At 40.9% G+C, this 26858-nt stretch overlaps 1 protein-coding gene across 1 annotated transcript in view; it reads left to right on the top strand.

Moving 5' to 3' along the window:
• Positions 1 to 26858, top strand: part of LOC306907183 (transcription factor COE3) — a gene marked incomplete at its 5' end in the record, with an annotated part of 86376 nt that overhangs the window by 20093 nt on the left and 39425 nt on the right. The window contains one exon of the mRNA XM_079479124.1: positions 372 to 440. Coding sequence (XP_079335250.1) covers positions 372 to 440 — 69 coding nt within the window. The remainder of the gene's footprint in view (positions 1 to 371; positions 441 to 26858) is intronic.

Below are 26858 nucleotides of genomic sequence, written 5' to 3'. Positions count from 1 at the left end.
TCTGGGTGCTGTCCAAACTGTCAGAGGCTGGCTGAGTGACCTTGGCGGGGCCCCAGCCCAGCTGGAGTGCAGGGCGAGTGGAGGAAAAGGGCGACCTGTCAGGCAGCCACCAGCTTGAGCAAGACTTGTCACCACATAGCTCGGTCACTTCTTAAGAAACAGGAGAAAAAAACACAAAAGCAGCAAAAAAATTACATTAATATGTTCATTATTTTACAAGAATTCATCAGATTCTATATCTTAAAATATAATCCCTTTAAAAAAAATTATCTTTGGTTTGTGGCAACTGGCCCAAGTGTACTTGATTTGTGACAACTTGGCACCATTCATGAAAGAAGAGACAAAATCGTGTCTTTTTTTGTTCACTTTAGCCGGTGTTGTGACAAGAAAAGCTGCGGGAACCGAAACGAGACGCCATCTGATCCCGTCATCATCGACAGGTAAGAAAATCTTTTGTCTTTTGTAAACACCAGCTCCACCGAGATATCAGTGTCCCAAAGCAAGTCATAACCAGACCTCTTTCTGATGTGCCTGACGTGGATTCGCACACCCAAAATTATTTTAAAAATGCTGTCACCATGTTGGTTCACCTGAATATCAATCTGTAGGCTTCCCACAACTACAAAAATTTTGATTTCCAGACCAGAAAAATTAGGAATTTAGAAAATCTACATTTATAATAATTTTTAAAAAGAAAATTCTGCTCTCATATTTTTCATTGGCTACAAGTTGCTCTTTGTTTGTGTTTGTGTAGAATCAAAATGGAAGGCTTTGCAATCTATTGTTTAAATATATTAATTTAATAAGACGCTGCCTAACCTTCAAATGGAAGTCTGCCATGCAAGCTCTATAAATAATAAAAAAATGCCCTTGATCACATTTGACTGGTCCTGGAAGTGCCAGTTCAACAACTATGGGAACCTTGAATCACTTACGTTTTGAATTCTTGAATATCTTCACAATCCCACAATGCCTTTTGTCTGCCCATGTCTGCTCCTATTACCTGGGTTAATTAATATAGCATGTAACTTTCACACACATTCTAGTCAGCTAACTCCTAATTCTATCTTGAATACCGTTCTTCCAACTCTGTACCCTGTTGACTGGGCGTCTGTGGGGAGGGTCTATAATGACTAGAATGGAGTGGGTATAATCTTGTGTGATAGTGTGCACTTCCAACCAGGGCAGAAGTGTGAGTGTCCTCCTAGGGCACAGGGGTCATTACCAAATCCATGTTGGCTCGTTAGAGCGGCCTTGGAGCGTATCCAGTGGACAGAAGTGAAGCCGGAAATCAGTGACCCTCCCTCTTTCTCAACACACACACACACACTTACAAAGGCACGTACACACAAGCGTGCACAAAAATCTTCTCACCTCTAGCTGCCATGGAGTGTATCTGATTGGTGTAAAGTCCAAACCTGCAGAGATGATGTCACCTTTTATGGTCTCCGTGTCGTTTATGGACCGAACCATTATTTAGCTGCTCTGTAAATGACAAAACCCCGCGCCCATTACGGTGTCCATACCCCCCAAACAATCTACCAATAATACCAATTTACTAACAAACCGACAGGGTGAGGAAACCATCAAAGGCACAACAAAAAATCACAAAAGTGTGCGAAAGATCGTTCAAATATTTCATTTCTCCACAATGAGGCTGATATTGGTGTCGGAAATGTTTCCTCTGGGAGTAGTCTCTATGAATGGTGCATTGTGGGGGCTGAATCACTGATGTCTAGCCTGCGTGTGTTTGTGTATAACGCCAGCGTGCCAGCCACATCTGAACCCCTCATTACGCTGACCAGAACCCATTCGAAAGTATTTACGGGTGACAGCGGATGCCTCTGATTTAAGACGGACCGGTCCATACGACTGCATTTTAGCGCCCTATTAAGATGGGCAGTATTTATAGGAGCGCCGCCCTGAGCTCCTTAAACCAACAGATAAATCAGTTTGGCGCGAGGGAAGGCCGCCGGCCCACCATGCAAATCAGCCGTAGCCCCCGTCACTGTAAAAGCCTTTAATGATGGCCATTCATCCTTTCCTCCACAGTTTCTACCTTTTGTTTCCAGCGCAGATCTGCTCTGTAAATCAATACCTGCTGCGAACGTGTGTGAGGCTCCATGCATCACAATCGCACACAAATAAGAGTCCCTCGTGCGCACGCACGCACACGCTCGCACTACTGGCACAGCCTCGCGTGCAGCCAGACCTGGTGGCGTTCAGAGGGAACATTTTTCAGGCCCGCCACACTGGTAATTTGTTCTCATCAATTTTCCCCAATTGATCGTGATGTTTGCCATTAATGGGAACAATAAACAACAATAGACTGTAAGTTTCTCTCCATTCCGTTTGATTTCTGGCTGTTATAGACTGTCGCAGGATATGAAGTCGTTACGATGACAAAGTCACTTCCTGTCATGTTTCGCAGTGTGAAGGCACACATATATAAAATAAAGTTACAAGTACATAATAAAGTTTTAAAAAGTAGATCCAAATTCAATGACAACTGTAAGGAACAAAATAGTTGGGATCGTTTTGAGAGGGCTTTTTTAGCTGATAAGCAATAAAACAGCCAATCAAAGCCCATCTGAATAGAAAAATATGAAAATGCATAGCTTACGTTTTTTATAGTTTTTATTGTAGTTTTATTAATATTTTAAATGAGCTTTTATTTTTATTGTCATGGTTATTTTAGTTTAATATGAGAATTTTTTCGCCCTATTTTATATTTATACATTTTTGTATACTGCTATCTAAATATTATTAAGTTCTATTTTGGTTTTAGTTTTAGAACGGTTTTAATTTCACATAATAATTTTAATGCTTAAACTTCAACATATCTATTTTGAATGCTAAAGCAACATTTTTGTACAATCTAGCTTTTTATTAGCATTTGGTTTCGGCGGCAACAACATAAAAAAACGTTATGTGGCCCAAACTTAATTCCCAGTAGACCTCTGCAAAAAATCCATAGCTGCAGAGTAGTTTTCATTTAATTTAATACAATTAATATAGAATCAAATCTTCATATAAACTAATATTAATATTAATTAAATATAAAACTATGAAACACAGACAGAAGGATAACTTCGGGCCAGTGTGTGTGCTACTGAAACTTCTATATGTGATTGCATTTCAATTAACAGAATTGTCTTGATCATTTGAGTTTTAGTAAACTATATTAACCCTTAAATAAACATTACGTTGGTTCACTAATATAATGATTGTTCTTGGTGTGAAATGGCCTTAAGTCGGTTTTGGAGTCCACTTATTTAGGGGTTAAGTACAGGTCAGAAAGATCATGGGTTGCATCAAAGGACCCTTTCCTCCGATGACACATAAGCACTTGTGTTAAATGCCTGTGTAATTTTACAGCTCTAGGAGTGCTTAGGCAAGAGCAAAGCGCCGACGTTCCGGGTGAAATATTGCTTGGTGAGCATTAGAACAGGTGTTATTACAAGCTAATATTGCAATTAGATTGTCCAGAGAGTTCTCCTAGTTGGACAATAAATTGTGCTGTGCTGTCAGCGTTTAAAGAGGGTGGGGGGTTTGGTCTAATTACCTCCTTTTACCTCCCACCCATCTCGACTCAAACACGGTCGTCTTAGTTCTCCATTCTTTTCGTCTCATATATGAGTAGGCAATGGAAAGGAAGGGACTGACAGATAAGGGGGATGTCCATTCCCGAGCGACCTTTTTGACCTTTGATCCATATTCACAAGTATCTCTCCACAGATCTCTTTATCGGGAGAGCGTGTTTTCATAAAGGTCCAATGCAGCATAGACTGGCAGGCGTAAAGTCAAAACCATTTCAGAAGATATCAGTACAATATATTTTTCATTCAATTGTTGATGTATTTCCTATTTAATCTGAAAGTTAGAATGCGACATCAATGGTCTTGTTTTTTTATAGTAGATGAAAGGAGTAGTTCACTTTAAAATTTGAAATGAGAGGAATGAATAGTCTCACTTTCCATAGTCATTTTTATTCCTACTCCTTTAAAGAGCAAATAATTTGTGATTTTTAAGGTCCTTCTTTGGTTTATGGAGTGTCCAACAACAAGTTCACGTACATTCACGGAAATTAATCACTTTAATTTTCTCAGTTATTATTACCTTACTTCTTGACTAACTCTCCAATGATTCGTTTGGCGATTCATCTGTTTAATCCCCTCCGTTCTGTCAGCGTTCTCTGATCTGATTGGTCCGATGGTCTAGAAGCCGTGAGTGGTCTACCGCGTGCAGTGTCGCGAATGGAATGTAGGCGGGCATTGCACGGCGTGACGCAAACCCGATGTGGAACTGAAATGCGAAAGACAGACGACTCGTTTGCGTGATTCAGAGTTGACTCCTATTTTTCCCAAGCCAATAACCCTTGTTATTCGTTCACTTTCGGTTTTACAACTTGACAGACTGCTTGTATTCACACATAGCAACATTACACTCATATATGGGAGGGACCTTTTTTCTAGATAGCATGTTATTGGTCTGAAAGCTAACAGATATGATTAAAAATGTTTTAAATTTTTAATACAGCTATCTGGTTGTGTCTGAACTTGACTGTTTGTGTTTTGGGATTGCGTTTAAACGTGTTGTACAAATACGTGTGTGCTTCTAAGCTTAACCCTGTGATTGACTATTTGAGAGTCTGTGTGTGTGTTGTACATATATGCGCACGTGTGTGTCAGAGCTTAACCCTGTGGGGGTGGCGGCTGGTTTTTGGTTATCAGCCTCTCTGGACTCTTCCCAGCAATCGCGTTCTATTGATCGAGCTGTGCGCCCATCGGTGGCGGCCAGATTAAGAGTATAGATTTGCAATAAAAGAAGGACATTACTGGGCAGCCTGGGTAAAATTGAAAAAAATGATGAGCTCTTGGAAGTGGTGATGAGTCAGAGGCAGAAGAAAAGAGTGTTAAAGAGGGAGATTTTATGTATGTATGTGTTAGGGACATTTTTCTACATGTGTGAAATTATACATTATTGTACCCTCGAGACCAGAAGTGCTAGATTGGTTTATGATCAAATTTGCAATGTTTTATTGGCAATTTTTTAGTTTTATAATATAATGAAGCTGTTCGCAATAGCAGCATTTAATAATCATTATGACGCGCTTTAACAAACAAATAAAGTTTGAATATTTAAAATCTGTATAATTAAGAAATGTTTTGTTATTTTAGAAATATGGTGTCAGTGCGTGTGTGTGAGTGTGAGTGTTTGTGTATTTGTGTGAAATATGGATGATCATGACGGGGCGTAGAGGCAGGTGGCCGGGTTGGTTGGTTCAATTATTCAGTATATCCTGTCCCACATGCGGTATATCCTACCCCCTTTGTCTCCCCCATTTCTTTTCTGAGTTTAGGAACACACACTTCGGCGGAAAACAGTGGAATGTAGGATGGAAGTGAGAGAGAGATATTGAAACAGTGCCATGGCTTTACTCCCGGTGGTGGCACTCTGATGAAAACAGTGACAGATGCAGGTGAAATGAGGCCAGTCGCCATGACGATGTGGAGCGTAAAGTTCCCATATCCATTCTAGAATGGTCATCTCTCATTAACCCTAAGTCTATCGAGCCACTTTTACCCAAAGCACCCCCATCAACTGCAGAAGCGCATTCGCTTATAGCATCCAATACGATTATTCCTGGGTTTTTAGCTCGGATCCAGAAACGTATCATGTTATTCTTGTGCTTTTTTATTGATAGTGAAAGTGAGAAGAAGAGATCAGGATACAATGCGGGCACAATGTGCTTTACATATAACTTATGTCAAAAACAAATTCTGTACCAAAACTGTATGTGTTATGGTGTATAGTATGTCACCTTAGTAGTGTACACGTTTATACAGTAAGTGACTAGAAGGCTCTTCAAATATAAATCTGAACCTTTAACCTTTTCATACAAGTGTGTTTTAATCGTAGCCGTACGAGCAACGCAACAATGACCTTGAGTAGTTGACTGCGGGAGATTAGAAGGTAAACACGACAGTTGCTGTTTGCGCTGTAGACCTCTCTTCTTACACACGGGCTATCCGTTTCAACTCTCGCTACACCAGCTACACAAGCAGGCCTGCAAATAGAAAGCCGCAATACCACAACTCATCCTCTGCAGCAAACAAGCCTCCAACAGAAGCTTCGCTGTAACTTATCTGAAGCGCCAGTGTCCTCATGGACCTAAGTGTTTATTTACATTTGGCAGACACTTTCATCCAAAGCGACTTACATTGCATTGTACTATATATTTGTTCTGACTCCCCTGGGATCGAACCCATGCCCTTGGTGTTGCTAGCACCATGCTCTAACCACTGAGCCACAGGAAAGCTGTTTGTGGTTTTGTTGTTTCAGTATTATCTGCGTGTGCCAATAGTTCCTATTAAAACCTTTTCTTTAGAATCATCAGTGAAATTGTTAGTTTAGATACTCATGGGTATATGTATTACATGGTTGGGAGTACATGTTACAAATCACATACACTACGTGATGTACAATTACTTTTTTAAGTAGGAAGTGAAGGAGAGTGTTACTTGTTAAACGTAAATGTATTTCTAGTAATGTTTATATTGCGTGCAAACTTTGTCATGCAAAAAAACCTTTCTAGAGTCAGCTGACAGTAAGAAAATCTAGCATAAACGTAACCTTTCTTTTTATAGAAAGTTTTAAAAGGAAACTTTACTGTCCCCAACACTAGATGAATAGTTTTAGTACTTTCGTTAAAAAGTCTCTCTGTCTGTTTCTATTGCTTTCGCTACAAACAAGTCAAAGCAGTCAGTGAGGCTATTAGGCTATTACCGGCGTGATGGCTAGCTGTAGTTCCCATTCACAGCTCTCTATGGGAAAGTGTAGCGTTTGCATCCAGAGCCTGAGGTGGGATTTATTTGGGAGCCTGTGGGGCAGAGCACTAGGCCCGGGCTCAGTCACAGCCTGCAGAGCCGCCCCGGGGCCTGCTGGGATGGATGTGTTCCTGAGGGCCCACTCTGAAGAAGAAAGACTGACAGAAAGGTGGAACACAAAGAAAACAACAGCACGTCTGTCTGTTTACACTGCTATGCCGGTTTACATAAAACTCTTCTTTGGGGATCCCCTTAGATGCTCCAAGCTAGAATCTCGAAACAGGTGAATATCGCCGCTTTCACGTTGTGTTTGGGATCATGGGAATCTGCCTGATCTTCCCCACAGCAAGTGTGGAGGTGTTGCAGGTAAATCCACCCCTCCAGTTCTTGTCACTAATGCTAGCGTTATCCCTCGCTACCCCTCTGCGAGGAAAAGCTATCGACCGGCTCTTTCGCATCCCTTTGTTGACATATCGCTGCCTCCTGCGGGTCTCAAAGTAAGAACGCTGGGTGCTGTGTAATCTGGTCAAGTAAACGCAGTAAGAGTCTCTTGTAGCCACGCCTCAAGTATTGACTTAGATCATGAACAGTTGTACGACTGAACTGGACCTGAACCCAAAGTGTAATTCTGCTGCTAAAATCTGATTATTTGAGCCACGTTTGTCCTTTGTTACTTTTGTTGTAGCTCATGTTTGCAGATCTGTTACTGTGCATTAATGGAATTGTTTATTTATTGTGTAATGCTCCTAAACCTGCAGTTAAAATGATAGATCCCCCAAAATGAAAATGTACTCAGCCTCTAGACATTTCAAACTGTATGACTTTCTTCTGCAAAAAACAAAAGAAGATTTTTTGAAAAATGTTGCTAAAAGATAACAATTGGTCCCCATTGACTTGCATTGGTTTTGTGTCAAAATTGTTTTTACAAAATTGCATCTTTAGCATTATCTGTAAGGGAATTTTTTCAGCTAGATTTGAACTCTTTCTTCATGTTCTGTGACAACCTCACCCTCTTTTTCTTTACCCTTATATCTGCCCAATTAAAATCATCCCTAACAAGGCCCCGCTGTGTCACAGCAGAGGGGTACCGTGCCATGGGCCGTTCATTAAGGTGGCTCTATCCATGGTGCTGATTCTGGCAGAGAGATGTGAAAGGGATTCATATGTTCCTCCTTAACCAACTGGAAGAGCAAAGCAGTCTCATGGGCTCGCAGAGATCCTGATCAGCATGGAGCTCAGTGTGGGTCACGGTCCGGTCAAACTGCCGATGTTTACCTTAAAAAGGTGCTCACATGTTTGAAATACGTGGTATCACACGTGTTACTCATAGCTTTGAATCACATAATCTGCCTTGAATTTTTAATTTACATTTCGGGTGGAAATCCGATTCTAACACGTTTTACAAATTTTCACAATCCGAACAGATTCTCTGATAGACACATTGAAATTCTGTGTTCCAGTTTTTTTCCTGATCAAACATCCCGTTTTACTTACAAATATACACGATTTTTCACATTATGAAATACTCGCTTGTCGTTTTTTCATGTCACAGCTGGTTATGATACACACTGTAAAATTTATTTCCTCGATATTTTAACATGTCATCATACAAATACACATTGTAAAAAGAAAGGTCATTCCGCAGTCAGTTTGCAAGCCGAGCCCAGCGAGTCCAGATCTAGTCTGCCTCACCTCCCAAATCCCACACAGCTGAACAGCAGGCGGACGCAGCGGTACAGATTGTCCTTGATACGCTTTTGAATGAGTGGGATTTATCCTCCACCACCCCATTTAAGCTTCCGCTTCTACTCCTGCCTTTGTCCTCTGGGTCTCGAACTGTCTTAGGGTGCAATCTGGCCTTGACGTGCCCAGACCGGCCGCTAGAAGTAGAGGGAGGCTGAGAGAGGGGTGTGGGGGCAGAAATGATGCTGTGGATGAGGGTAGAGGTGGGGTGGAGGGCAAACGGGAGTGGCTGGATCTGACGGAGGTGTGGAATAGAGTGTGAACGGAGGAGGGGGAGGAAAGGAGGCCAGAGGAGATTGGAGAGAAAGAGGAGCAGATTAAGAGGGTATTGATTTCTATATAAAGATCCATAAATCTGATGGGTGACCATGGCAGTGTAGTAGCTAGCCACGGGAGACTGGCCATTACATAATCACACACACGCACGGACACGCACGCACACACACTCATACACACACATTTATATTGTTTCGGTCAACTGCTAGATAAAGTCTTGTTGTAATACAAAGCAGCTACGAAGATTCTCATATCAGTCGAAATATTTATAAGAATAGCAATATTTGTAACATTCCAATAAAAATGGAAAAATATGCTAAATTTGAGTGTTACGGCACAACGCTGCTGTCCTTCTGAAACTTTTTGTGATTACATTTTTTTCCATTACTCACTATTATTAGTCACCCTTTATGTTTGTCACTGGGTATTCCAAATATCTAACCAATGAAAAGTATTAAAAAGTGCTTGTCAACTTTGACAACACGGATATTTAAAAAGTACAGTGTTTTTTCCATTCTCCTGAAAACAGCAAATTTGGACATCCACGGTTTTGGAAGTACAGCAACGATCTATTAAAACACATGACTTATCATGCTCATACTATTCTCTGTCATGTTGCTAAGACATTGTGTGCATTTGCTAACAGATTCTAAAGGCCTTTTTAGCATGCTGCTCATCTTCTGAGTGGTTACTAGGATGTTGCTAGATGGTATTTAGGGTGTTTTTGGTGGTTGCCAGGTGGTTATTTACTACCCTTATGACAATGAACCACGGTTTTACAACAAATAAAACCAGATGGTTACATAAATGGTTTTACTACAGTAACCATAGTTTAACCCATTTTTTGTAATGAATCCATGGTTCATTTTCATAGGGGTACCCTAAGAGCACACCCCTGAGTCTCAGTGATATTTTGCTTTGTGAACACTGCATTGATCATTTAACAAAGTATGCATTGAACTTGAGTTTTACTGTCATTTACAGTACTTCCCTAGTATGAGTTACATGTCTTTGCATTCACTGTTGTTTAGACAACTCGCCCAAATACAGTGATGTTTATTGCCATGAAACCAAGCTTGAGTCTGAGTTGTGGGTTTGTAGTTTATCTTTGTGTTGATGTTTGCCTGGGCTGGATTGGGCTTTGTTGTGTTGTGCAACTGACATAGGTCTCTAGAGCTTGAGATTCATGTATATTTGATGCTTTGCTTTTGTTAGCTAAGAGTCTATAGATATAACCCTATACATGCACGCACACATACGCAGACATTTCATATTTAAATGCTTTAGCTTACAATACAAACATACAAATACGAATATTCTTGTTTATATTCTCTCTCTCTCACACACACTTACTCAATCATCCACACACACACACACACACACACACACACACACACACACGCACGCACGCACGCACACACACACACGCACGCACGCACGCACACACACACACACACACACACACACACACACGTAGAGCTTACAAACTCACACACTTGTATACCTACCTGAAGCTATATACACCTCTTGTTAGAATTTTATCGGCCCCGTATAAACACACCCTTTCTCCCTTTCCAAAAGAATACAGCCTCTACACGCAAACACACACATACTCGCTCTGTCTCCCTTACACACACACACCCTTTTTCTATATTTCTCTTTCTCTCTAACACATACACACACACACACACACACACACACCACAAACACACACACGCAACACAACACAAATCAATACCAATTTATAATTCAGGATTGCTGGAGTTTGGGTTTTAGGGCAGGCCAGCATCCTGCCTTCATAAATATTACAGTGTTATTGACTGGATCCGAATGAATTGGAGTTTTTTTTTCTTTTTCTCTCCTTGCCCCCTTTCTTGTTTCAGGGTGCCGAGCAATAAAGCCTGCTTTTATTTATTCCCTTTGAGTTGGAGATGAGAAGCCTAACTGGATAACAAATTTGATCCCGGGAATGAAATAAAGTGGCTAATGGTGGACAGAAGGGGTGCGCCCCCCTCAAATCTGAGGAGAGTAATGTAAGGCGTGCTGGGATCGGGATAAGTGGGGCGATTTGTCTGAGTCGTGTCCCCTCTGTTAGCTAGAGCCGGTCACACTTTCACATGGATTTATGCCTTAAGTAAAACACATTGTCTTGTAAGGCATTGATCACAGGCGGCGGGCACAGTCTTTACCGCAAGAATGAAACGTGCTGTTGGCCAATCAGATCAGAATGCGATAACTTTTGTTAAACCCTAACTAAAAACAACTGCAAGCATTTCTTTAAATAAAAGAAATACTCCGGGGTCTATAAGTTAGAGGCTATTGTGAAAATGTATTTATTGCTAACTTGCATAAACTTACAGAGTGCCAACCCAAGTGCATCCTGTCATTAAAGAAAATACTTACAAATGATGATTTTTTATTACAATCTGTTTTACTCCAATTGCTATGCTGACAATATATTTCTTCCTGAATTACTTTTCTGAAATTAGAAATGACAAACAGAGAAGGTCGTAGTGGCAAGCACAGTTCAACAATACATATAACTCAATTGTCTTTTGGTGAAGTAAAACTAATATTAATCCCAAAGGTCAAAAAAGATCAGCACACATCCAACATGGGTCTACAAAGCTCGTAAACATTTTTGTACAGAGGCCAAATGTATATAAAAGTGCCAAAAATGTGCAAAAGTAGAAGGTTTTTCAGTTATTACAATTTTGGGCACGCGGCACTTTTGCACTTTTAATAAAGATTTGGCCTTTGTATACAGTATTACATTTTAGGGGGAGCTTGGATGTGTGGGCCGGACTTAACTGAGCCTTTTCCTTAAATAATTACATTTTCACATATTTTCTATTGATGATAGACTTTAAGACCTCACAGTAGTTTCATTCTCAAAAACCGGATTGGATGTGTCATCTATAAAAAACTCTTGTGACTACACCATGGTTTATTCAATATCTTTTAGTTATTTTATGGTAATATAATCAGAAAATTTGCTCTTAAAGCACCAACAGACCAATAATTGTTGGGCACAATATGACGTCTGTTAGTATTCACAGTCATGCCTTATTGTTTAATTGTAATACTTAAATTTAACAACTCCACGTCTACTGTGACTGTTAATAATAATCGTACTTTTTTATGACATCATACGTTTATGAGACGTTTTGATGTGAACTCTGCTGAAGGAATAAACTTTTTCCTTTGGAACATCTCCAGCGGTGCAGAGCTGTCAGTCTCACAGAGCTGTATAGACTGTAAGTGTGTGTGTGTGTGTGTGTACAGTAAATATGATGTATCTTACTCTCTTCAGCTCGTGTTCCCTAGCATGATGTATTCATACGCAGTGTGAAGCACTCATCTTCTCTATCACACTTGGAAAAAGCCAGTTGGTGTAGTCCGGTGGAAACGCACACACATGTGCTCCTCAGTTTTCCCTGAACTCCCCCCTCACCTCCACCTTCGAACCTCCGATCTCCTGGGCCGCCTCGACCGATGAAAGAAAATCAATCATGTCATAAAACTGAGAAGAAAAAACGAGAAGAGAAACCTGTTTTTACCTTTGCAAGTAAAACTACCAGCAGCTATAAACTTTCCCGGTAAAAGCTTAATGACACAGATACATTTAGACACACACATATACATTAGGGCTGGGCAATATTTATAATATTTGCAAAGAGTTTATTGTTGATTTCAATTGAAGCAAAAATATATCTATTGGACCATTGTTTTCATAAGAGATTTTAGTAATATAGGTTAAGACAGACATGTTTTATTTATGTTTTGGATTTTAACCTTAAGGGCAAAAATAGCATTGATAAGTTCAGTTTAACGTGTTCTATTATTCATTCTAATTATACATTTTTTGGTAAATGTGAATTTAGAGATAAAATAGCTGTTTTTTAATTATGCATTTTATTTTGTTACGTACATTTTTTTTGTATTATATTAACAGTATAATTATACTGTATTTCTATTATATATATATATTAGATTGCCAAAAATCCTTCAGCACTAACATAAACACGCAGAAACGTGCACACATCTGATGTAGGCAAGGTTTTGGGGCTGATGGCTCCTGAGAGAGGAGGGGGATTTAGACTTGTTCGTTCTCTCCCGACAGTCAATACTGAGCTCATCAACCGGCCCGTTTTAATCCCTTAATCAACCACAGCGACTGACGCCTAATTGGGCCGAGAGTCCAGTAAAGATCCCTTCCTTCACCTCTGTTCCCGTCGACACTTACATAAGGGCCACTATCCACCCCTCACGCATCTGAACCGCTCCGAAGAATCCGGCGGTAAGACCCAGTCAGCAGAGAATAAGAGTTTCTCCATCAGGGCTTTACTGTCGGTGTGATTGACTGGACTTTTAGACATCTCTGCAATACTAACAAGCTTACTAAGAGATCTCCACACGAGTTAAGCCAGACCTTAGAGACATTTAAGCCTGGATTGGTAAATGTTCCTGCTATTTTATATTCCTCGTTTAAGGGCAGGTTTTCTCAAAGTTCCTTAATGATAACAGATACACACAAGAAGACGACGGAAAAAAGAAACAAATCTTGTGAGGTGTAGCAGTAGCTTTTACTCGCACAAGCGTGGTCTGCTCTTACAAACCCTCCCCACCAGCTAAAAAATGAATTTATTGATTTCGTTTTGACCACAAGCACAATTTATTTCTGTTTTTCTCGCTCACCTGAGCCGGGTGATCTATATGTCCTCTGACGTCGGATAATGGCAAAGCTGAGCGTGGAAGGAATGGTGGCTATGTCTAGTGTGAAAATAGAGTAGGTGCAGATGCATTGTGGGAGATATTCGCCTTTGATATTTAAACCCAATAACTTTGATAAGTTGGAAGCAAGCTTCGGGAGTCACGTGAGCCTTCGCAGAAAAACAAATCCAGTGCTCCATCAAGCAAATTTAGGTCTCGCTTCTCATCAAACGCAGTCTGTAGGCAGTTAACTGCAGCCTTATGACGGGAGCGGAGAGATCAGTCTCCGTAGAGAAGTCGGGGTAATGAAAGGCAGGCCGTTTGTCTTTCTCTCTTCCGCTTTTCGACTAAAGGCCCTGGCTGCACGGAACCGTTCAGCAGACCCTGGTGGATGCTAAAGGATTGTTTGTTGCCTGCTAATCATGACCGCGGTGTCTGCTGAAGGAGCATTTGGCAGGGCCGAACGAGGGAGAGAGAGAGAGAGTGGGCACCGCTGCTGCCCGGGCGTCTTTAGCGGCAGTAAAACCCTCTTAGTGGGTAGTGCCATCTGGCCGAGCCCCTTGTGGGGGCGTAATGTGCCCGAATCGCGGGGTCGAGATGCTTTACTACCCAAGCTTGCCGGCTGCAGATGGCACGGGCAGAGCCACTAGAATCCGCCAAGGTCGGGCACGCGCTGTGGCGTGGGATTCACGGCGCTAAATGGCATGGAAAGCATTTGATGGTGCGCTGGACAGACAGCGAGGCATCTGAGAGCCTCCATCAGCACAGAAGCTCAACGGCCCCGCGTGCAGCTGTGAATTGAACATCATGGCTGCTGCCACTTTTTTAGATCTAAACATGTACTGCAGTGTTAAACATGTGCATCTCTGCTCATATATATACATTATTAAGTTGTTTAAAAGTGTACTGCTGCTGAAATGAGGCCCTGATTTATACTATTGCATGCATATAAAAGTGCAATATATTGCCGTACAGTACAGGCTGTGTGTAAAGCTATGAGCTCAGTTTTTATGCTTTTGTGTATGCGTGTACATGCTGGGCCCACTCCAGAAATCCCACGTCACTCGCACAGTTCTTGGGGACTCTTTATGTTGTAGTGGGTGGCAGCTGGCGAAATGAATAGCCATTTTAAGAGTAGCAAGACAAGAATGAGCGCCCCGCACAAAGGAACTTAATAAGTATGCAGTCACCATCCAAAAGAAATGACTGATGGAACAGAGAAGAAAAGGTATTGGGGGAGTCATGTTTTTTATTTATATAAGCCGGTGTTGCTTCCCGCAGCCCCCACCACACTTGCTTTGCCTACACCCTCCACAAACCGGCCGGGGGTCCCAGGACTCGCACCGCCCCCGGGCCAGAGATGAGAGCGAAAATGCATATTGGGGGGGTTTCATTAAATTCTGTATTTGGCACGTTTCCCTAAATGGTCCCTGAGCTGAACATCCTGGCATTCGTGATGTCTGTGCCAACCCCCAATGCCCAATTGTACACCCGAATGAGAAAGATAGGGCACAAAATGTAGAGGTGAGAGAAGCTTCGGAAACACATTTGTGACTGGAGAAATGTGAGATTATGAGACGTTCCTGGTGTGATATTAATACATCATTTGTATTACGATATTAATACTGAAATTATTTCATTGTATGCTTCATAAAATGCATTCTTTTTAAGTCGTAAATTGAAAGAAAAACTTTTCTTGAGTGTTCAGAATAGTTTGCCAGTGCCCTTTATGCTTGTATTATGAGGGACAGTATGGACAGTATTGATTGTTTTCTTTTGATTTATGTATGCTTTGCTTTTTGAAAACATTTTCTGTATTTTTTAGGCTGTTGAATTGGATATTTAAAATGTTTTGCTTTTTTATACTGTTTTCATTCCAACTAATGTAACACTTTAACAAAACAAAACTACTTTGAGAATGACCATTTAAGGTGTTTTTATAGACAGATACACGCACGCGGCAACATTGAGCTTGAAGTATGTTTGGAGAGCGTGCACCTGCGTTTTCTTCCCGATTTTTTCCCTGTGGTTTATACCGTCACTTTGAAAAGCTATCAGAGACCATCCCGCCGTTCTTTTGTTATTTTTCGCGCCGCGTTTTCAAGCAAATCCCTACCTTTTTCTCTCAGTCGGACCTGTGAAAATTGAGTTTTCAAGGTGAACATCTTATTACGGGAGAAGGTTGACAAATTAATTTGGTGTGTGCCTTGTTGCAGTGTGGGTAGTGATAGAGACCAGCCTGTCAATTTGAGAAATGAGGGCCTGCTCAGGCAGCCAGATGGGAGTGAAATTGAACAGCACATTAGCTAATTACTTATGCAAATCACCCGGTCTTGCACCTTAACTTAAGCACGGTGGATGATACTCGGGGCGGCTGGAGAGTTTTAGATAAAGCTAATCCCACTTCCATCACCCACACGAGCACATCTTCACCTGCTGAGAAAGCCCTATGAGGAATTGCTCACAAATAGCTGAATGCACAAACATACGCGCGGCATGCGGGCGCGCACACACACACACACATAAGGGCAAAAACAAAGAAACACTTGTGAGCCCGAGAGAAAACAAAGAGCTTCTGCCGTCAAGGGGAGAGAGTTTATTAAAACTGTTGAACTGGTCATATCTTCTAGTGAGTGTTAAAGTGCCTCGTTGTTGGTTTTTTTAAGCTCTGTGTCAAAAGTCAGGTGTTTCTGCAACACTTCACACAGCAACATCACAGTCAATGAATAGTGGGACAGGGGGCGGAATCTCTGCTGTCCGAGGTGTCAATCACCCGCTTTTCCCAGCCCCTCCTTCTTCCCCAAAACAGCGGTGGGTTTTTTGCGTGGTCTGCATGCATCGCATTGCTCCTCATGTCGGCGAAGGGCTTACGGGGGGCTTAACTGCCTCGACGTGGCCTCTCCCCTAATCACAGTTCGCTAAGCCCACCTGTCAAAACACGCTGCCACACCAGCTACAGATCTGCCTCAGTCCCCCTTAATTAGCTAATCTAACCGGTGCTGCGCACTGGGAAAACATTGAGAGAGAAGACTGGCAGCCATCAGAGAAGTCCAGCCCGGTTCATCCAGAACTCTCTCAATGTGTGTTTGTGTTTGAGTGGACGTATGTTGTACAGTGCAAAGCGTCGATCTATTGATTTGTGTTCGGCTGACAGGCCCAAGGCACAAGCTTAACTGTAATTAGCGATTTTGCAGTTTGGCAGCTGGTCATTAATGAACGCTCTCTCTCTCTTTCTCTCTGACAAACAGACACTTTCTCAAGCCATTATTACTGCAGGTCTTCATCTGAACTCCTTCTCTGACTTCCTGAAAAGCAGCTATCCAGTTTTTCACGATGTACTGATGTCACTTTTTTCTAAAAGTAATGAAGGCGATAGCCTTTGACTCTGGGCTCTCTGGTTGGATGTTTACGTCAGGGGTTTGTCCACCCACCCCGTAATATTTGAGCCATATCCTGTTTGACTTAAAAAAGCATTTCTGTTTGATAGTGTTAATGCTTTCTGTAATGGAGTTCTCGATTTTTGTGTCCATATGCTGTAACCGTCCCTTCTAAAATCTAGGTGTGTTTCTCATTATTTTAACATTGTTAGGTCTGTTTTATCTCAACAGTTGGCAGTTGTCAAGAGTGGCTGGACCGCATAGATTTTAGAGCATCACTATATAACGGTATTTTTAATTTGCATTTTTTTATTTAGGGGAATATTTGTTCATGCGTGGCCACAAAAAAGTCTTCTGACACTTTTTACCCCATTCTGTGTTCTTTTAGTAAGTGTTGTTTGGTTACCAAGATTCTTCAAATATCTTCTTTTGTGTTCTGAAGAAGGAAGAAAGTCATACAGGTTTGGTATGGCGTGAAGCTGTGTGAATGATGAAGCAATTTTTAATTTTTGGGCAAACTGTCCCTTTATGGCACACAGAATGTGTTGAAAATTACATTGTTCATATAACAAAATACCAAACCAAGTAGCATCTGCAAACAAATGATGCTTTTCTATGAGCTAACTTCAAACTTTCCAAGTAAATTTTAATAGATATATGAAATATTTTATGCTCAGGTTTACACAGGTAATCACAGGTGTGGATGTGTGAATATGACAAATATTTGACAACCATAGTTAAAATACATTTTTGTTCAAATATGTAAGCATTTCTCTTGTCTTAATAGTCACTTTTTCTTAAAGTGTTTTTGCTCTATTACTCTATAAATATAACTTGGTTTGATGTTTAGTTACATGATGCAAAGGCATTTACGTTTTTAGGTGTCCAAATACTTTTTAGGTCCGCTGTATATGTAACTGACCAAAGAGACCACCTCCCGTTCCCAGAGGACATAAAAACAAAAAAATACAAAGAGGAAGTGACCGTACATTCCCTAGAGAAAGACACGGACAGTTTTACTGGATTTCATGCAACACCCTTAAGTTCACACAGTGAGAGCCAGCGCTGTCTTTTATCCCCATACACTCAACTCTAGATGAAACCCTTACGGTGACCTGTGAACCCTCATCTTTGCTCTTTAGCCCACAGGGCTGATGGACACTCGCCTCTTAAGAAGCAGCTCTGAGAAATTCCATTAAACTTCCTCCTCCAAACAAAACGTCCCATGCGTTTCACAATCATGACGAAATGAGAACTTGATTAAAACCAGTTGTGTGCATTTGAATCCTAAATGCAGGAAGTTTGTGAATTTAAGTACAGAATACTCCCCGAGCGCGAACGTGAGTATTATATGCCAAGACGCTGGCACTGGCATTGAGGTTTTTCGACATGAGACAGATTTGAGGAGAAAGCAGCATCTACGCTGTGCTGCCTAAAGCTTTACAAACCATTTTGCTTAAATGGAACTCCAAGATAAACAATCCGAACGTGTGAGAAATGGAAGTGTGGAATAGGTGTGCGAATCCTGGGGGGAAAGAAATCATTATTCAGAGCCAGAATGAGCCCCGATCGCTTTGCAACCCAAAGATTTTCTGCTTTTAAGATTATCTTTTTATATCTTAAAGAAATAACACGTGCTTTGGATTTAAGTGGTGACGGTTGTGCCATTTTTGCGCATAAAAATGTCTGCGTTCGTGAAATGTAGTGGTGAGAGTGATAAGCAGATAAGCAACACTATAAGCAGATGTAAAATAATTTTTTAGCGAAACCATCCAGTCTTGAACAACGCTGAAATTTAGCATGTGGAAATGTAGTGTTTTTAACATTTGTATTCAACAAAGGAGGGCGGCTTCCAGTCATCTCGTTTACGAATGTTGTCATAATACCTATTAAGTGTATTTATGGTGCAAACAAGCATAACATTGTCATTGGAAGTTGGCAGAAGTGGAAATGGCAGCGAGCGAGTGAGAAAATGCTTTTGGCAGAGCGGCGCTTCGACTGGGCAGCGAGCGAGAGCTTTGGCAGCGTTCTGTGTTTTCTTTCAGCGGTGAAGTCGCTCTGCCACCAGGGAGGAAATGGAGATTTACTGACACAGAGAGCTCAGGTTTATCCACAATACTAACACACACACCAACATCAACCTTTGGCACGTTCATACCAACACAAAGTATACTGTGTGCTTTACACAATAAAATATGACTATTGTTAAAATCAGTTCTGTCATGAGTCCATAGACTTTTACAACCGGGAGAAATAAAGAGGAAGTCAGTGGGCTACACAAACTTCATGTTAACGTCCTTATTTTGAGAAAGTATCAAAAACGACTACAGGCTTGCTTTTACTGATCATTTTCTATCCCTTAGGATTAACAGCACAGGTTCTGATTCCTGTGTTTTTTCTCTGTTCCGAGCTGCTTCGCTCGCTCATAATTACAGCGGCGTGTTTTATTGACTCCAATAAGGCGTCATATTTAAGCAGTAATTCAGAGCTGCTCTTACGAGGGGAAATAACTGTCATTAAGCTAGCTGTACGCTATCGAGAGCCGCCTCTAAATCACCAGGTCAGGCCGCACGTGCAGAAAAATGCCAAACAAATGGGTGTTGGGTAAACACTGGTAACATAAAGGTAATGAAGCGAAGCTGTTATGTGCTCTGTGTGTGTGCGGCATAAAGTAAATTGGTACTGAGGATTGTTCACTCTCAATTTGTCTTTTATACTTTATAGTGAAGTTCCACATAAGACTTTAATAGTCTCTTTGACTATCTTGCGATAGCTTGTCATAGTTTAGGTGGTTTGTTAACATTTGAAAATGCAATAGCTAACATGAACTGACGACGAGCAATGATTTAAGCTTTTATTAATGTTTTTTAATGAAAGTACACTTATAATAACAACAACACAACATGGTTGTGCGTGTTTCATCGTGCATTGACTAATATTAACAGTTACAACTTTTTTACATAGTACTGTAAAAAGTATTATTGAAATGTTGAAATGAACATTAACCAAGATTTACAAATGCAAGTATTGTTCAATGTTAGTTAAGTCAGCTAATGCATTTACTAATGTTAACAACTACATCTTTATTCTAAAGTGTTAAATCTCTCAAAGTCTTATTGAACAACACGGGGGCGTGTAAATAATGATAATATCTGGCAAACTATTCCTTGAATGTTTATTTATTTATTGTTCCTTAAAGTCCCACAACAGTGTTTCATGCATTCTGATTTACTTACAATGTTAAATGTGTTGTCTTCTCATGATTGACATGGTCAACTTTTCAAAAAAACGAGTTTTAATTACGACTGTGCTTGATACACTACACCAACGTTCGTTCAGGTTTCGGAAAGTTTTTTTTGAACATGGAAAATCGTTACGTTACAACTTTTCCTAGTCCCTTATTGGACAATTCTCCCGGAAAAGCACACGGCATGTCCACGCATCAACCAAGGAGAGCGGGAGAAGGAGCATGCGCACAAGTCACTTTCACTTGTATGCAGGAGAGAGAGAGAACTACGTTTGCGAAGTTCAGCTTGGTTTTGTCTGTTCACTGCATTTGGATATAACGCTGGATTTTGAGATCGTTTGAAACAGATAGATGGAGCGGCGTTCCCAGCCCTAAACAATGCTGGAAGTGAACCGCACGTGGTTGAAACTGTCTGTGTTTTGTTGGCAATGTTTATGCACGTGCTTTAGTTCCACATCCACCTCCCGCCCACACGCGTAGCGGTTTTTGTTACCAACATTCTTCAAAATATCTTCTTTTGTGTTTTGCAGAGGACAGATAGTCATACAGGTTTAAAATGACAAAAGGGTGAGTAAATGATGACAGAATTTTCTTTTGGGTCAACTATCCTTAAACAGTTGTGGGTTCGTCCTTTTTGACCAACGATGGGTTGAAAATAACCCAGCATTTGTTAAGAGTGAATTTCTTTAATATTTACTAGAATGTCAACTTGAAGTACAAGTGCGAGTGTTTTTTTTAAATGGGTGATCTACAGAACAATATATGTCAAGTGTCCTCTGCCGTAGCTGACTAGAAAGTGAACGTAATATTGCCATTGGCAACCTGAGAGCCGTCCTGGCCTGACATCAGTGGTTAGTGTACACTTCTGAGATTTAGCCACCCATCTGTCCAGGGTCGTTCTCCAGGAGCAATGTGTCCTTGGACGGGCCCCCGTCCTGTGCGTGCTGCGTAGTGGACTCCAGTATTCACAGACTAATGGAGCCAGAGCTTCTCAAAAACCTGCCAGCTCACACCAACCCAGGTCTGGGCTGGAGTACACGGTGGGGCCCTGGGGGGTGTACTGGCTTCTCTGGTTGGCTATAATAGGGGGCCGATGGACTTTATTCCTGTGATAAGATGATTTCAAATGCCATGGAGAAATGGAATCAGGAGTTTGAACTTTGGAAGTCATGTATAATGTTAGAGCTCCATTTATATTCAACCAAAACCAGATTTTTCATCTTTATTTACATGTTGGTACGTTTGCTTGTTTAATTTATGTATGCAACCTGTTCTCAGGAAGGAGTGATTGAATTGAAAGACCAACTGCTCATAGAAGTGTTGGACAGGTGAATATGGGCTGGTGTGAACATGTTTAAAACGCGTGACAGCGTAGTGTACGGCGCTTAATAAAGACCTGTCCTGTCTAACGGAGACGTTACGGTGAGAACTGTGATCTCGGCTCATTGAGTGTGTGCCTATATCTGTGAGGTATGTTGTCATCGCTTCTCACGCAAACACACACGCGGCCTCCGTTCGTCACCTCTGAAACAGCTCCGGCTCGGCTCGTAATTAATCTTTATCTTTAAAGAATCGTATCCGCCCCTCCTCTGCCATTCTAAGGTGCTTTGGCGCTTTCACAACATGTCAGAACTGTTTTAAATGAAAAAGGTAGAAATCGCAGATCCGTGTCTTCACTGGGAATGTTTTGACAGAGATTGCACTTGATAGAAATCAAACGCAGGGTCCAAAAGGAATTTTTCGTACACGCCTGCTAATAGCTGGTAAATAAAAAATATTTACAGGGCATAAAAGACCATGCCACTATAAGCTTTCTTTTTGGAAAACAAATAAATATTTTAACTTATTAACAATTTAATAGTTTTCTTGAGATACCCAAGGTCCGCATCTCATCCGTGTGTTTGATAGTGTGTTCACAGGAAAAGAGGAAAATGTGATTTGTAGCGTCAGGGATGGCGTTTGTTATTCTCGCTATAACAGTTTAACACTTCACATACAGCTGGGTAATATTGGGCCAAGTTCAAACAGCAATAAGTCATTTTAAATCAATTAAGTTCAGTTTCCCGAATCACATCAGTCTTCTGTTCTGTCTTTACGGTAAAAACGCTCCTTTCATCTCTTTTTGAAGAATGCTGCTCTTTTTGAATTGGGACAGAGCCAGGTGCTGGTACTCATTTACATATCAGTCTTGTTTAAAATCGATCCCAATAAAATGTCATACAAATTTAATGACAACTTGCAGGTCTACATCCTATAGTGTGCTTCAATTCAACTAGAGCAGAGGACTCGAAGACATCCAAACCAAACTATGGACCCCTGGTGAAAAAGTGTAGATTTTGTTATGTAATACTTTATTATAATTTTCATTAAGGAACAGTCACCCTCAGGTTGTTCCAAATCTGTATCAACTTATTGTACCAACGAAAGATATTAGGAAGAAGGCGTGTAACCGAACTTTCTTGGCCACCAAAATTACAATGGTAGTCAAAAGTGCCCCAGAACTGTTTGCATTCCTACATTCTTTAAAATGTCTTCTTTTTGATAAAGCTACTATGGTAAAAAAAATACTATGGTAGTCATTGGTGGCCAAAAACTGTTTGGTTAAAAATCTGATTGAATGAAGTTTGTGAGCCCATTGACTATAATGCACATCTCACATGCTTTAATATACTTTACGGTACAACAATTTGATGAGCAAATATTCATTCATGCACTTACAAATGTTTATATTGTCAGAATTGCTTATTCTGCACACCATTTCTACAGATTCAGCGGGTTTTTTCACATGGATCCTTTACCTGAAAGGCCCTGTAGGGATATATATCCTTTCCACACACTGCGGTTGTTTGGCGTAGTGTGAGAATTTAGTTTTTGAAGTGTAGCTCATTGTGGCTAGATATGATCTGAAGAAACACAAAGCCGTCAGCGGGTAATACGATATTCTCAGAGCAAGCGGTTAGTGTCTGGCACGGATTTTGCGGACGGTGCTCATTGTCTGGGATAACGCAGACGATGGTCACGTGGCTGGAGACGTCCACCCCTGGCAGGGTGTAACTGCTGACGGGGCGGCTCTGATTCAGGCTACAAAGATGACTGAGACGGACGCATGGGACTTCCTGTTTCCTTTACCGGCGCACGTCGGGTTTGTTTACCGCTGGCCTCGCTGGCGGCTGTAATCAAAAGGAGGGACGGGAAAACAGAAAAAAAACAAAGATTGACACCAACCATACAGCCCTTGACAAGCCGCCTCAGCGCGTTTGTTCAGCAAAATTAAACACTCTGGACTTTTTTCACCTGCTTTGGCAAGCAGCGGCGCATATGGCCTGCGAGTTAAAAATAAAGACAATGCGCATATATTATCATACATAATGCAGAACGACCCCCATTTAATATGCAAATTCCCTGAAATATTACTGAACACCTTCTGTTCGGAGCGAATACATTTGAATTTGCAATTAGAATTATCCTGTATAATTAATGAAAAGCGTCAATTTTTGGCCGCTTACTAATTTGATTAAACATGTTGATGAGGCATTTAGCAGGCCGACTGAATGGAAAGTGAAACCGGATTGGAACGGAGGAAAGGGAAACCCAGAATCCGTCCAGTTCCCATGTGACCTCTCTGACCTGCCTGCCTGCCCGGCTCAAGCGTGTTTGCACGCGTGCCGTTTGTGTTTGTTTGTGTGGAAGGAAGGAAGGTGGGGGTTACAGGCAAAGCAATTAGTAAGGCTACGTTTTGTTTGGCGGTGTGTCGTAGATGGCATCGAACTAATTGCTTCAATTGCGTTATGGCTTCTTTTACAAATCGTGGCTGTGTATGTGTGTGTGCGCTCTCTCCCTCTCTCCCAAGTTTCTTTTCTTGCAAAAACATGGTTACATCATAAAACATGGCGATAAGGAGAAACAGGTGACCTCAACAATTGCAGCATGAGGCTGAAAAAGGCCAGATGACCCATTTACAAATGAACCCGAGCTGCAGCTGATGGCATGACTAACGTTTTTCCTTCTGTGTTTGTTTCTATTTACAAGTTTTTAAAGAATTCCTAAAGTATCTGGTTGTTGTTGTTTCTGAATCTTGAAGTACTGATCGTAGACTTTATTTTGTAGTTAGGGACTGGTTTTGCTGGTCCGGCTACTTCCCGAGGATAATTTGTGAGTCTGGGTTATTTCTCATTTATGTTTCAGGTTTCTCTAAACTTTTGACTCACTCGAATGTGTTTGTAAATTGATCAACGATACCCTGTTACTGAATATACGGAATCCAGTTGCCTTGGGATATATTATTGCGCTCACTTTTCTCTTTCATTGCTCAGGAAACATACATTAATGGTGTTTCGTGAGCTTCACTGTATCACCCTTGCCTTAAATTGTTTGGAAATAAAAAGACGCATGAGACCATTATTGACACTACAAGAATCAAAAGCTATAACCATTAATGTGGATAGCATAGCACAAATATGTCTTTTTCATTACAGACTTTGCTATAAAGATTTCAGTTTGAGACATTGTTGAGATTACCTGTAAAACTTAAAATCCTCTTTGCCATTTCTCATTTCTGTCCATGAGAAACAATTGAGATATTATAGAGATCTGTTGTGACTTTACTGTTTTATCTGTCTTCATAAGTCACTTATTCCTTTCGCAATACTGAGAAATCTGAAACACAGTTGGATGATAAACAGCATATTGTTATGCAGTGAAAATGTCATTTCTCAAAATGGATTCAGAATTTGAGACGGACAGTATGATTTCTCATGCATTCTGCTTCTCTTCAACCATCACATCCATCCGATATCCAAATTCTGCCGTTGCAGCCAATCGGATTGGACGATAAGCCCGTTCCAAGGGAATACTCATCTACTGCTTGTTTGTTTATCCTGACCGTTTTGATCTCGCCTCAACCCCTGTTGCTATTTGTTATGGCTGTGTTTGTTTTGCGCTGTATACAGTATCCATATTATACATAAACAAACTGGGTTGCTAAGATGACACGGGACTGGCTAGAGATCTTCAGAATGAGAAAATGAGAGAGCGAGCACGCCCAGCAGCTGATGCTGAGATAATTCTTTTGTCATGAGAGGTATTTGGCGAGCCGACTACGATGGAGGGTGTGTTAGTGTGCGCACGGGTGACCTGCATGATTGAGTGTGTGTGTGCGCGCTTCAAGAGTGCGCGAGCGCATTTCGACTGGGCCGCATCCAAGGTTCGCACCTGCAGTATTCTCATCGGGCCTGTCTTCCTGTCCCGTGGCACGTTGCCACATTGAAATATCGGCTGTTTTTATAACAGTTCACTTCCACTTGCGCAGAACTTTTTTCCTCCTTAGAGTCTAAACGACTGTTTGAATATTAAAACGCAGTCCTGTTTTTCTTTAGCGCTGCCCGTGGGAAAGAAAACCACAAATGGGTTTTTGTTAATATCTCAGATGTTTCTCCTAGACAGTGATGATATTAAATGGAGGGATGGGGGGTTTTTTTTGTTAAAAAGAAGAAATCTTTTCTGATACGACAGTGGGGAAAATAAATTAGGAAATGTAACTAAACGTATACATGTGCGTAGGTTGGATAGAATAAATGGTCAACAACAGTCGTAATTGTGCCTTTTTATTTTTTACTATGGTATGTCAGGAAAACCATCTGAGGCAATATCGACTCTGATGTGAAATGTATCCAAGATTTCCTAAACTTTAAAAGAGCAAGCAATAAAAATTTCCTCTGTGTGATGAAGTCCTCCACAAGCATGTGGGGTCTGTTAGCTCCTCTCAGATTTCTGAGGAGGTGCTGTCACACCGTGAGGCCGCGGGCCTCCTCGACAGCCACTCACTCTCTGGTTATTAGTGCCAGAGAGACCAGCTGCTCCCCCAGCTGTAAGGGAGGAGGTGATTTATTAATTGAGAGGCAGTTTTTTTAATCTCACACGTTCTGACGGGACGTGACAAGAGCTGTTTTTTTGTGTCCTCCTCAGAAAGTGACACCATCCCTGTCCATCTTTTTTTTGAGAACCTGCTGTAGGTCAGGAATGGTATAGAAGGGGAAACTCCAACCCGTGTCCTTTTAATAACTCAATACATCACACATGATGAAATGAAAGACTGATAGACTATATAGGAGTGTGTAAATCTCACAGGACCCCGCTGACTCATTACTTATCAGACCTTCCAGAACTTATCAACCCATCTACACAAATGAAATGCACTACAAGATTAGTTTGGCCTGTTTTAACACACCAGGAAAGGAAGAAATCTTTTTGAACGTTGCCATGTTGCTGATGCACCTGCCTTGCAACGTTTACACCTTACCATTGTATCTTACCAATCTTTTTTTTTACTTTCTACTGTATCATTTCTACTCTCACTTAAAAGCAGAAGAATATATTTTATTTTATAACTTTCTACTGCAGTATATTCTTTCTACTCTTACAAAAAACAGAATATCATTATATTATTTTATTTAATACTTTCTACTTTTCAAAGCATGAGACTATTATATTATATCACAAGTAAATTTGCCTTTTCATTAAATAAAAAATACATTAACAGATAAATGAAAGTCTTCTGTTTCTTCTCTCCCTACTCCAACTTTACAGCAGGAGATTTTATTATTTTTAACTAATTTTTATATGACTTTTCATTAATATTTATTTATTTATTAATAATATTATTTTAAATTATTT

Source organism: Barbatula barbatula, assembly GCF_947034865.1.
Source record: "Barbatula barbatula genome assembly, chromosome: 18".
Taxonomy (NCBI): domain Eukaryota; kingdom Metazoa; phylum Chordata; class Actinopteri; order Cypriniformes; family Nemacheilidae; genus Barbatula; species Barbatula barbatula.
This window is presented reverse-complemented; position numbering and strand designations above follow the sequence as displayed.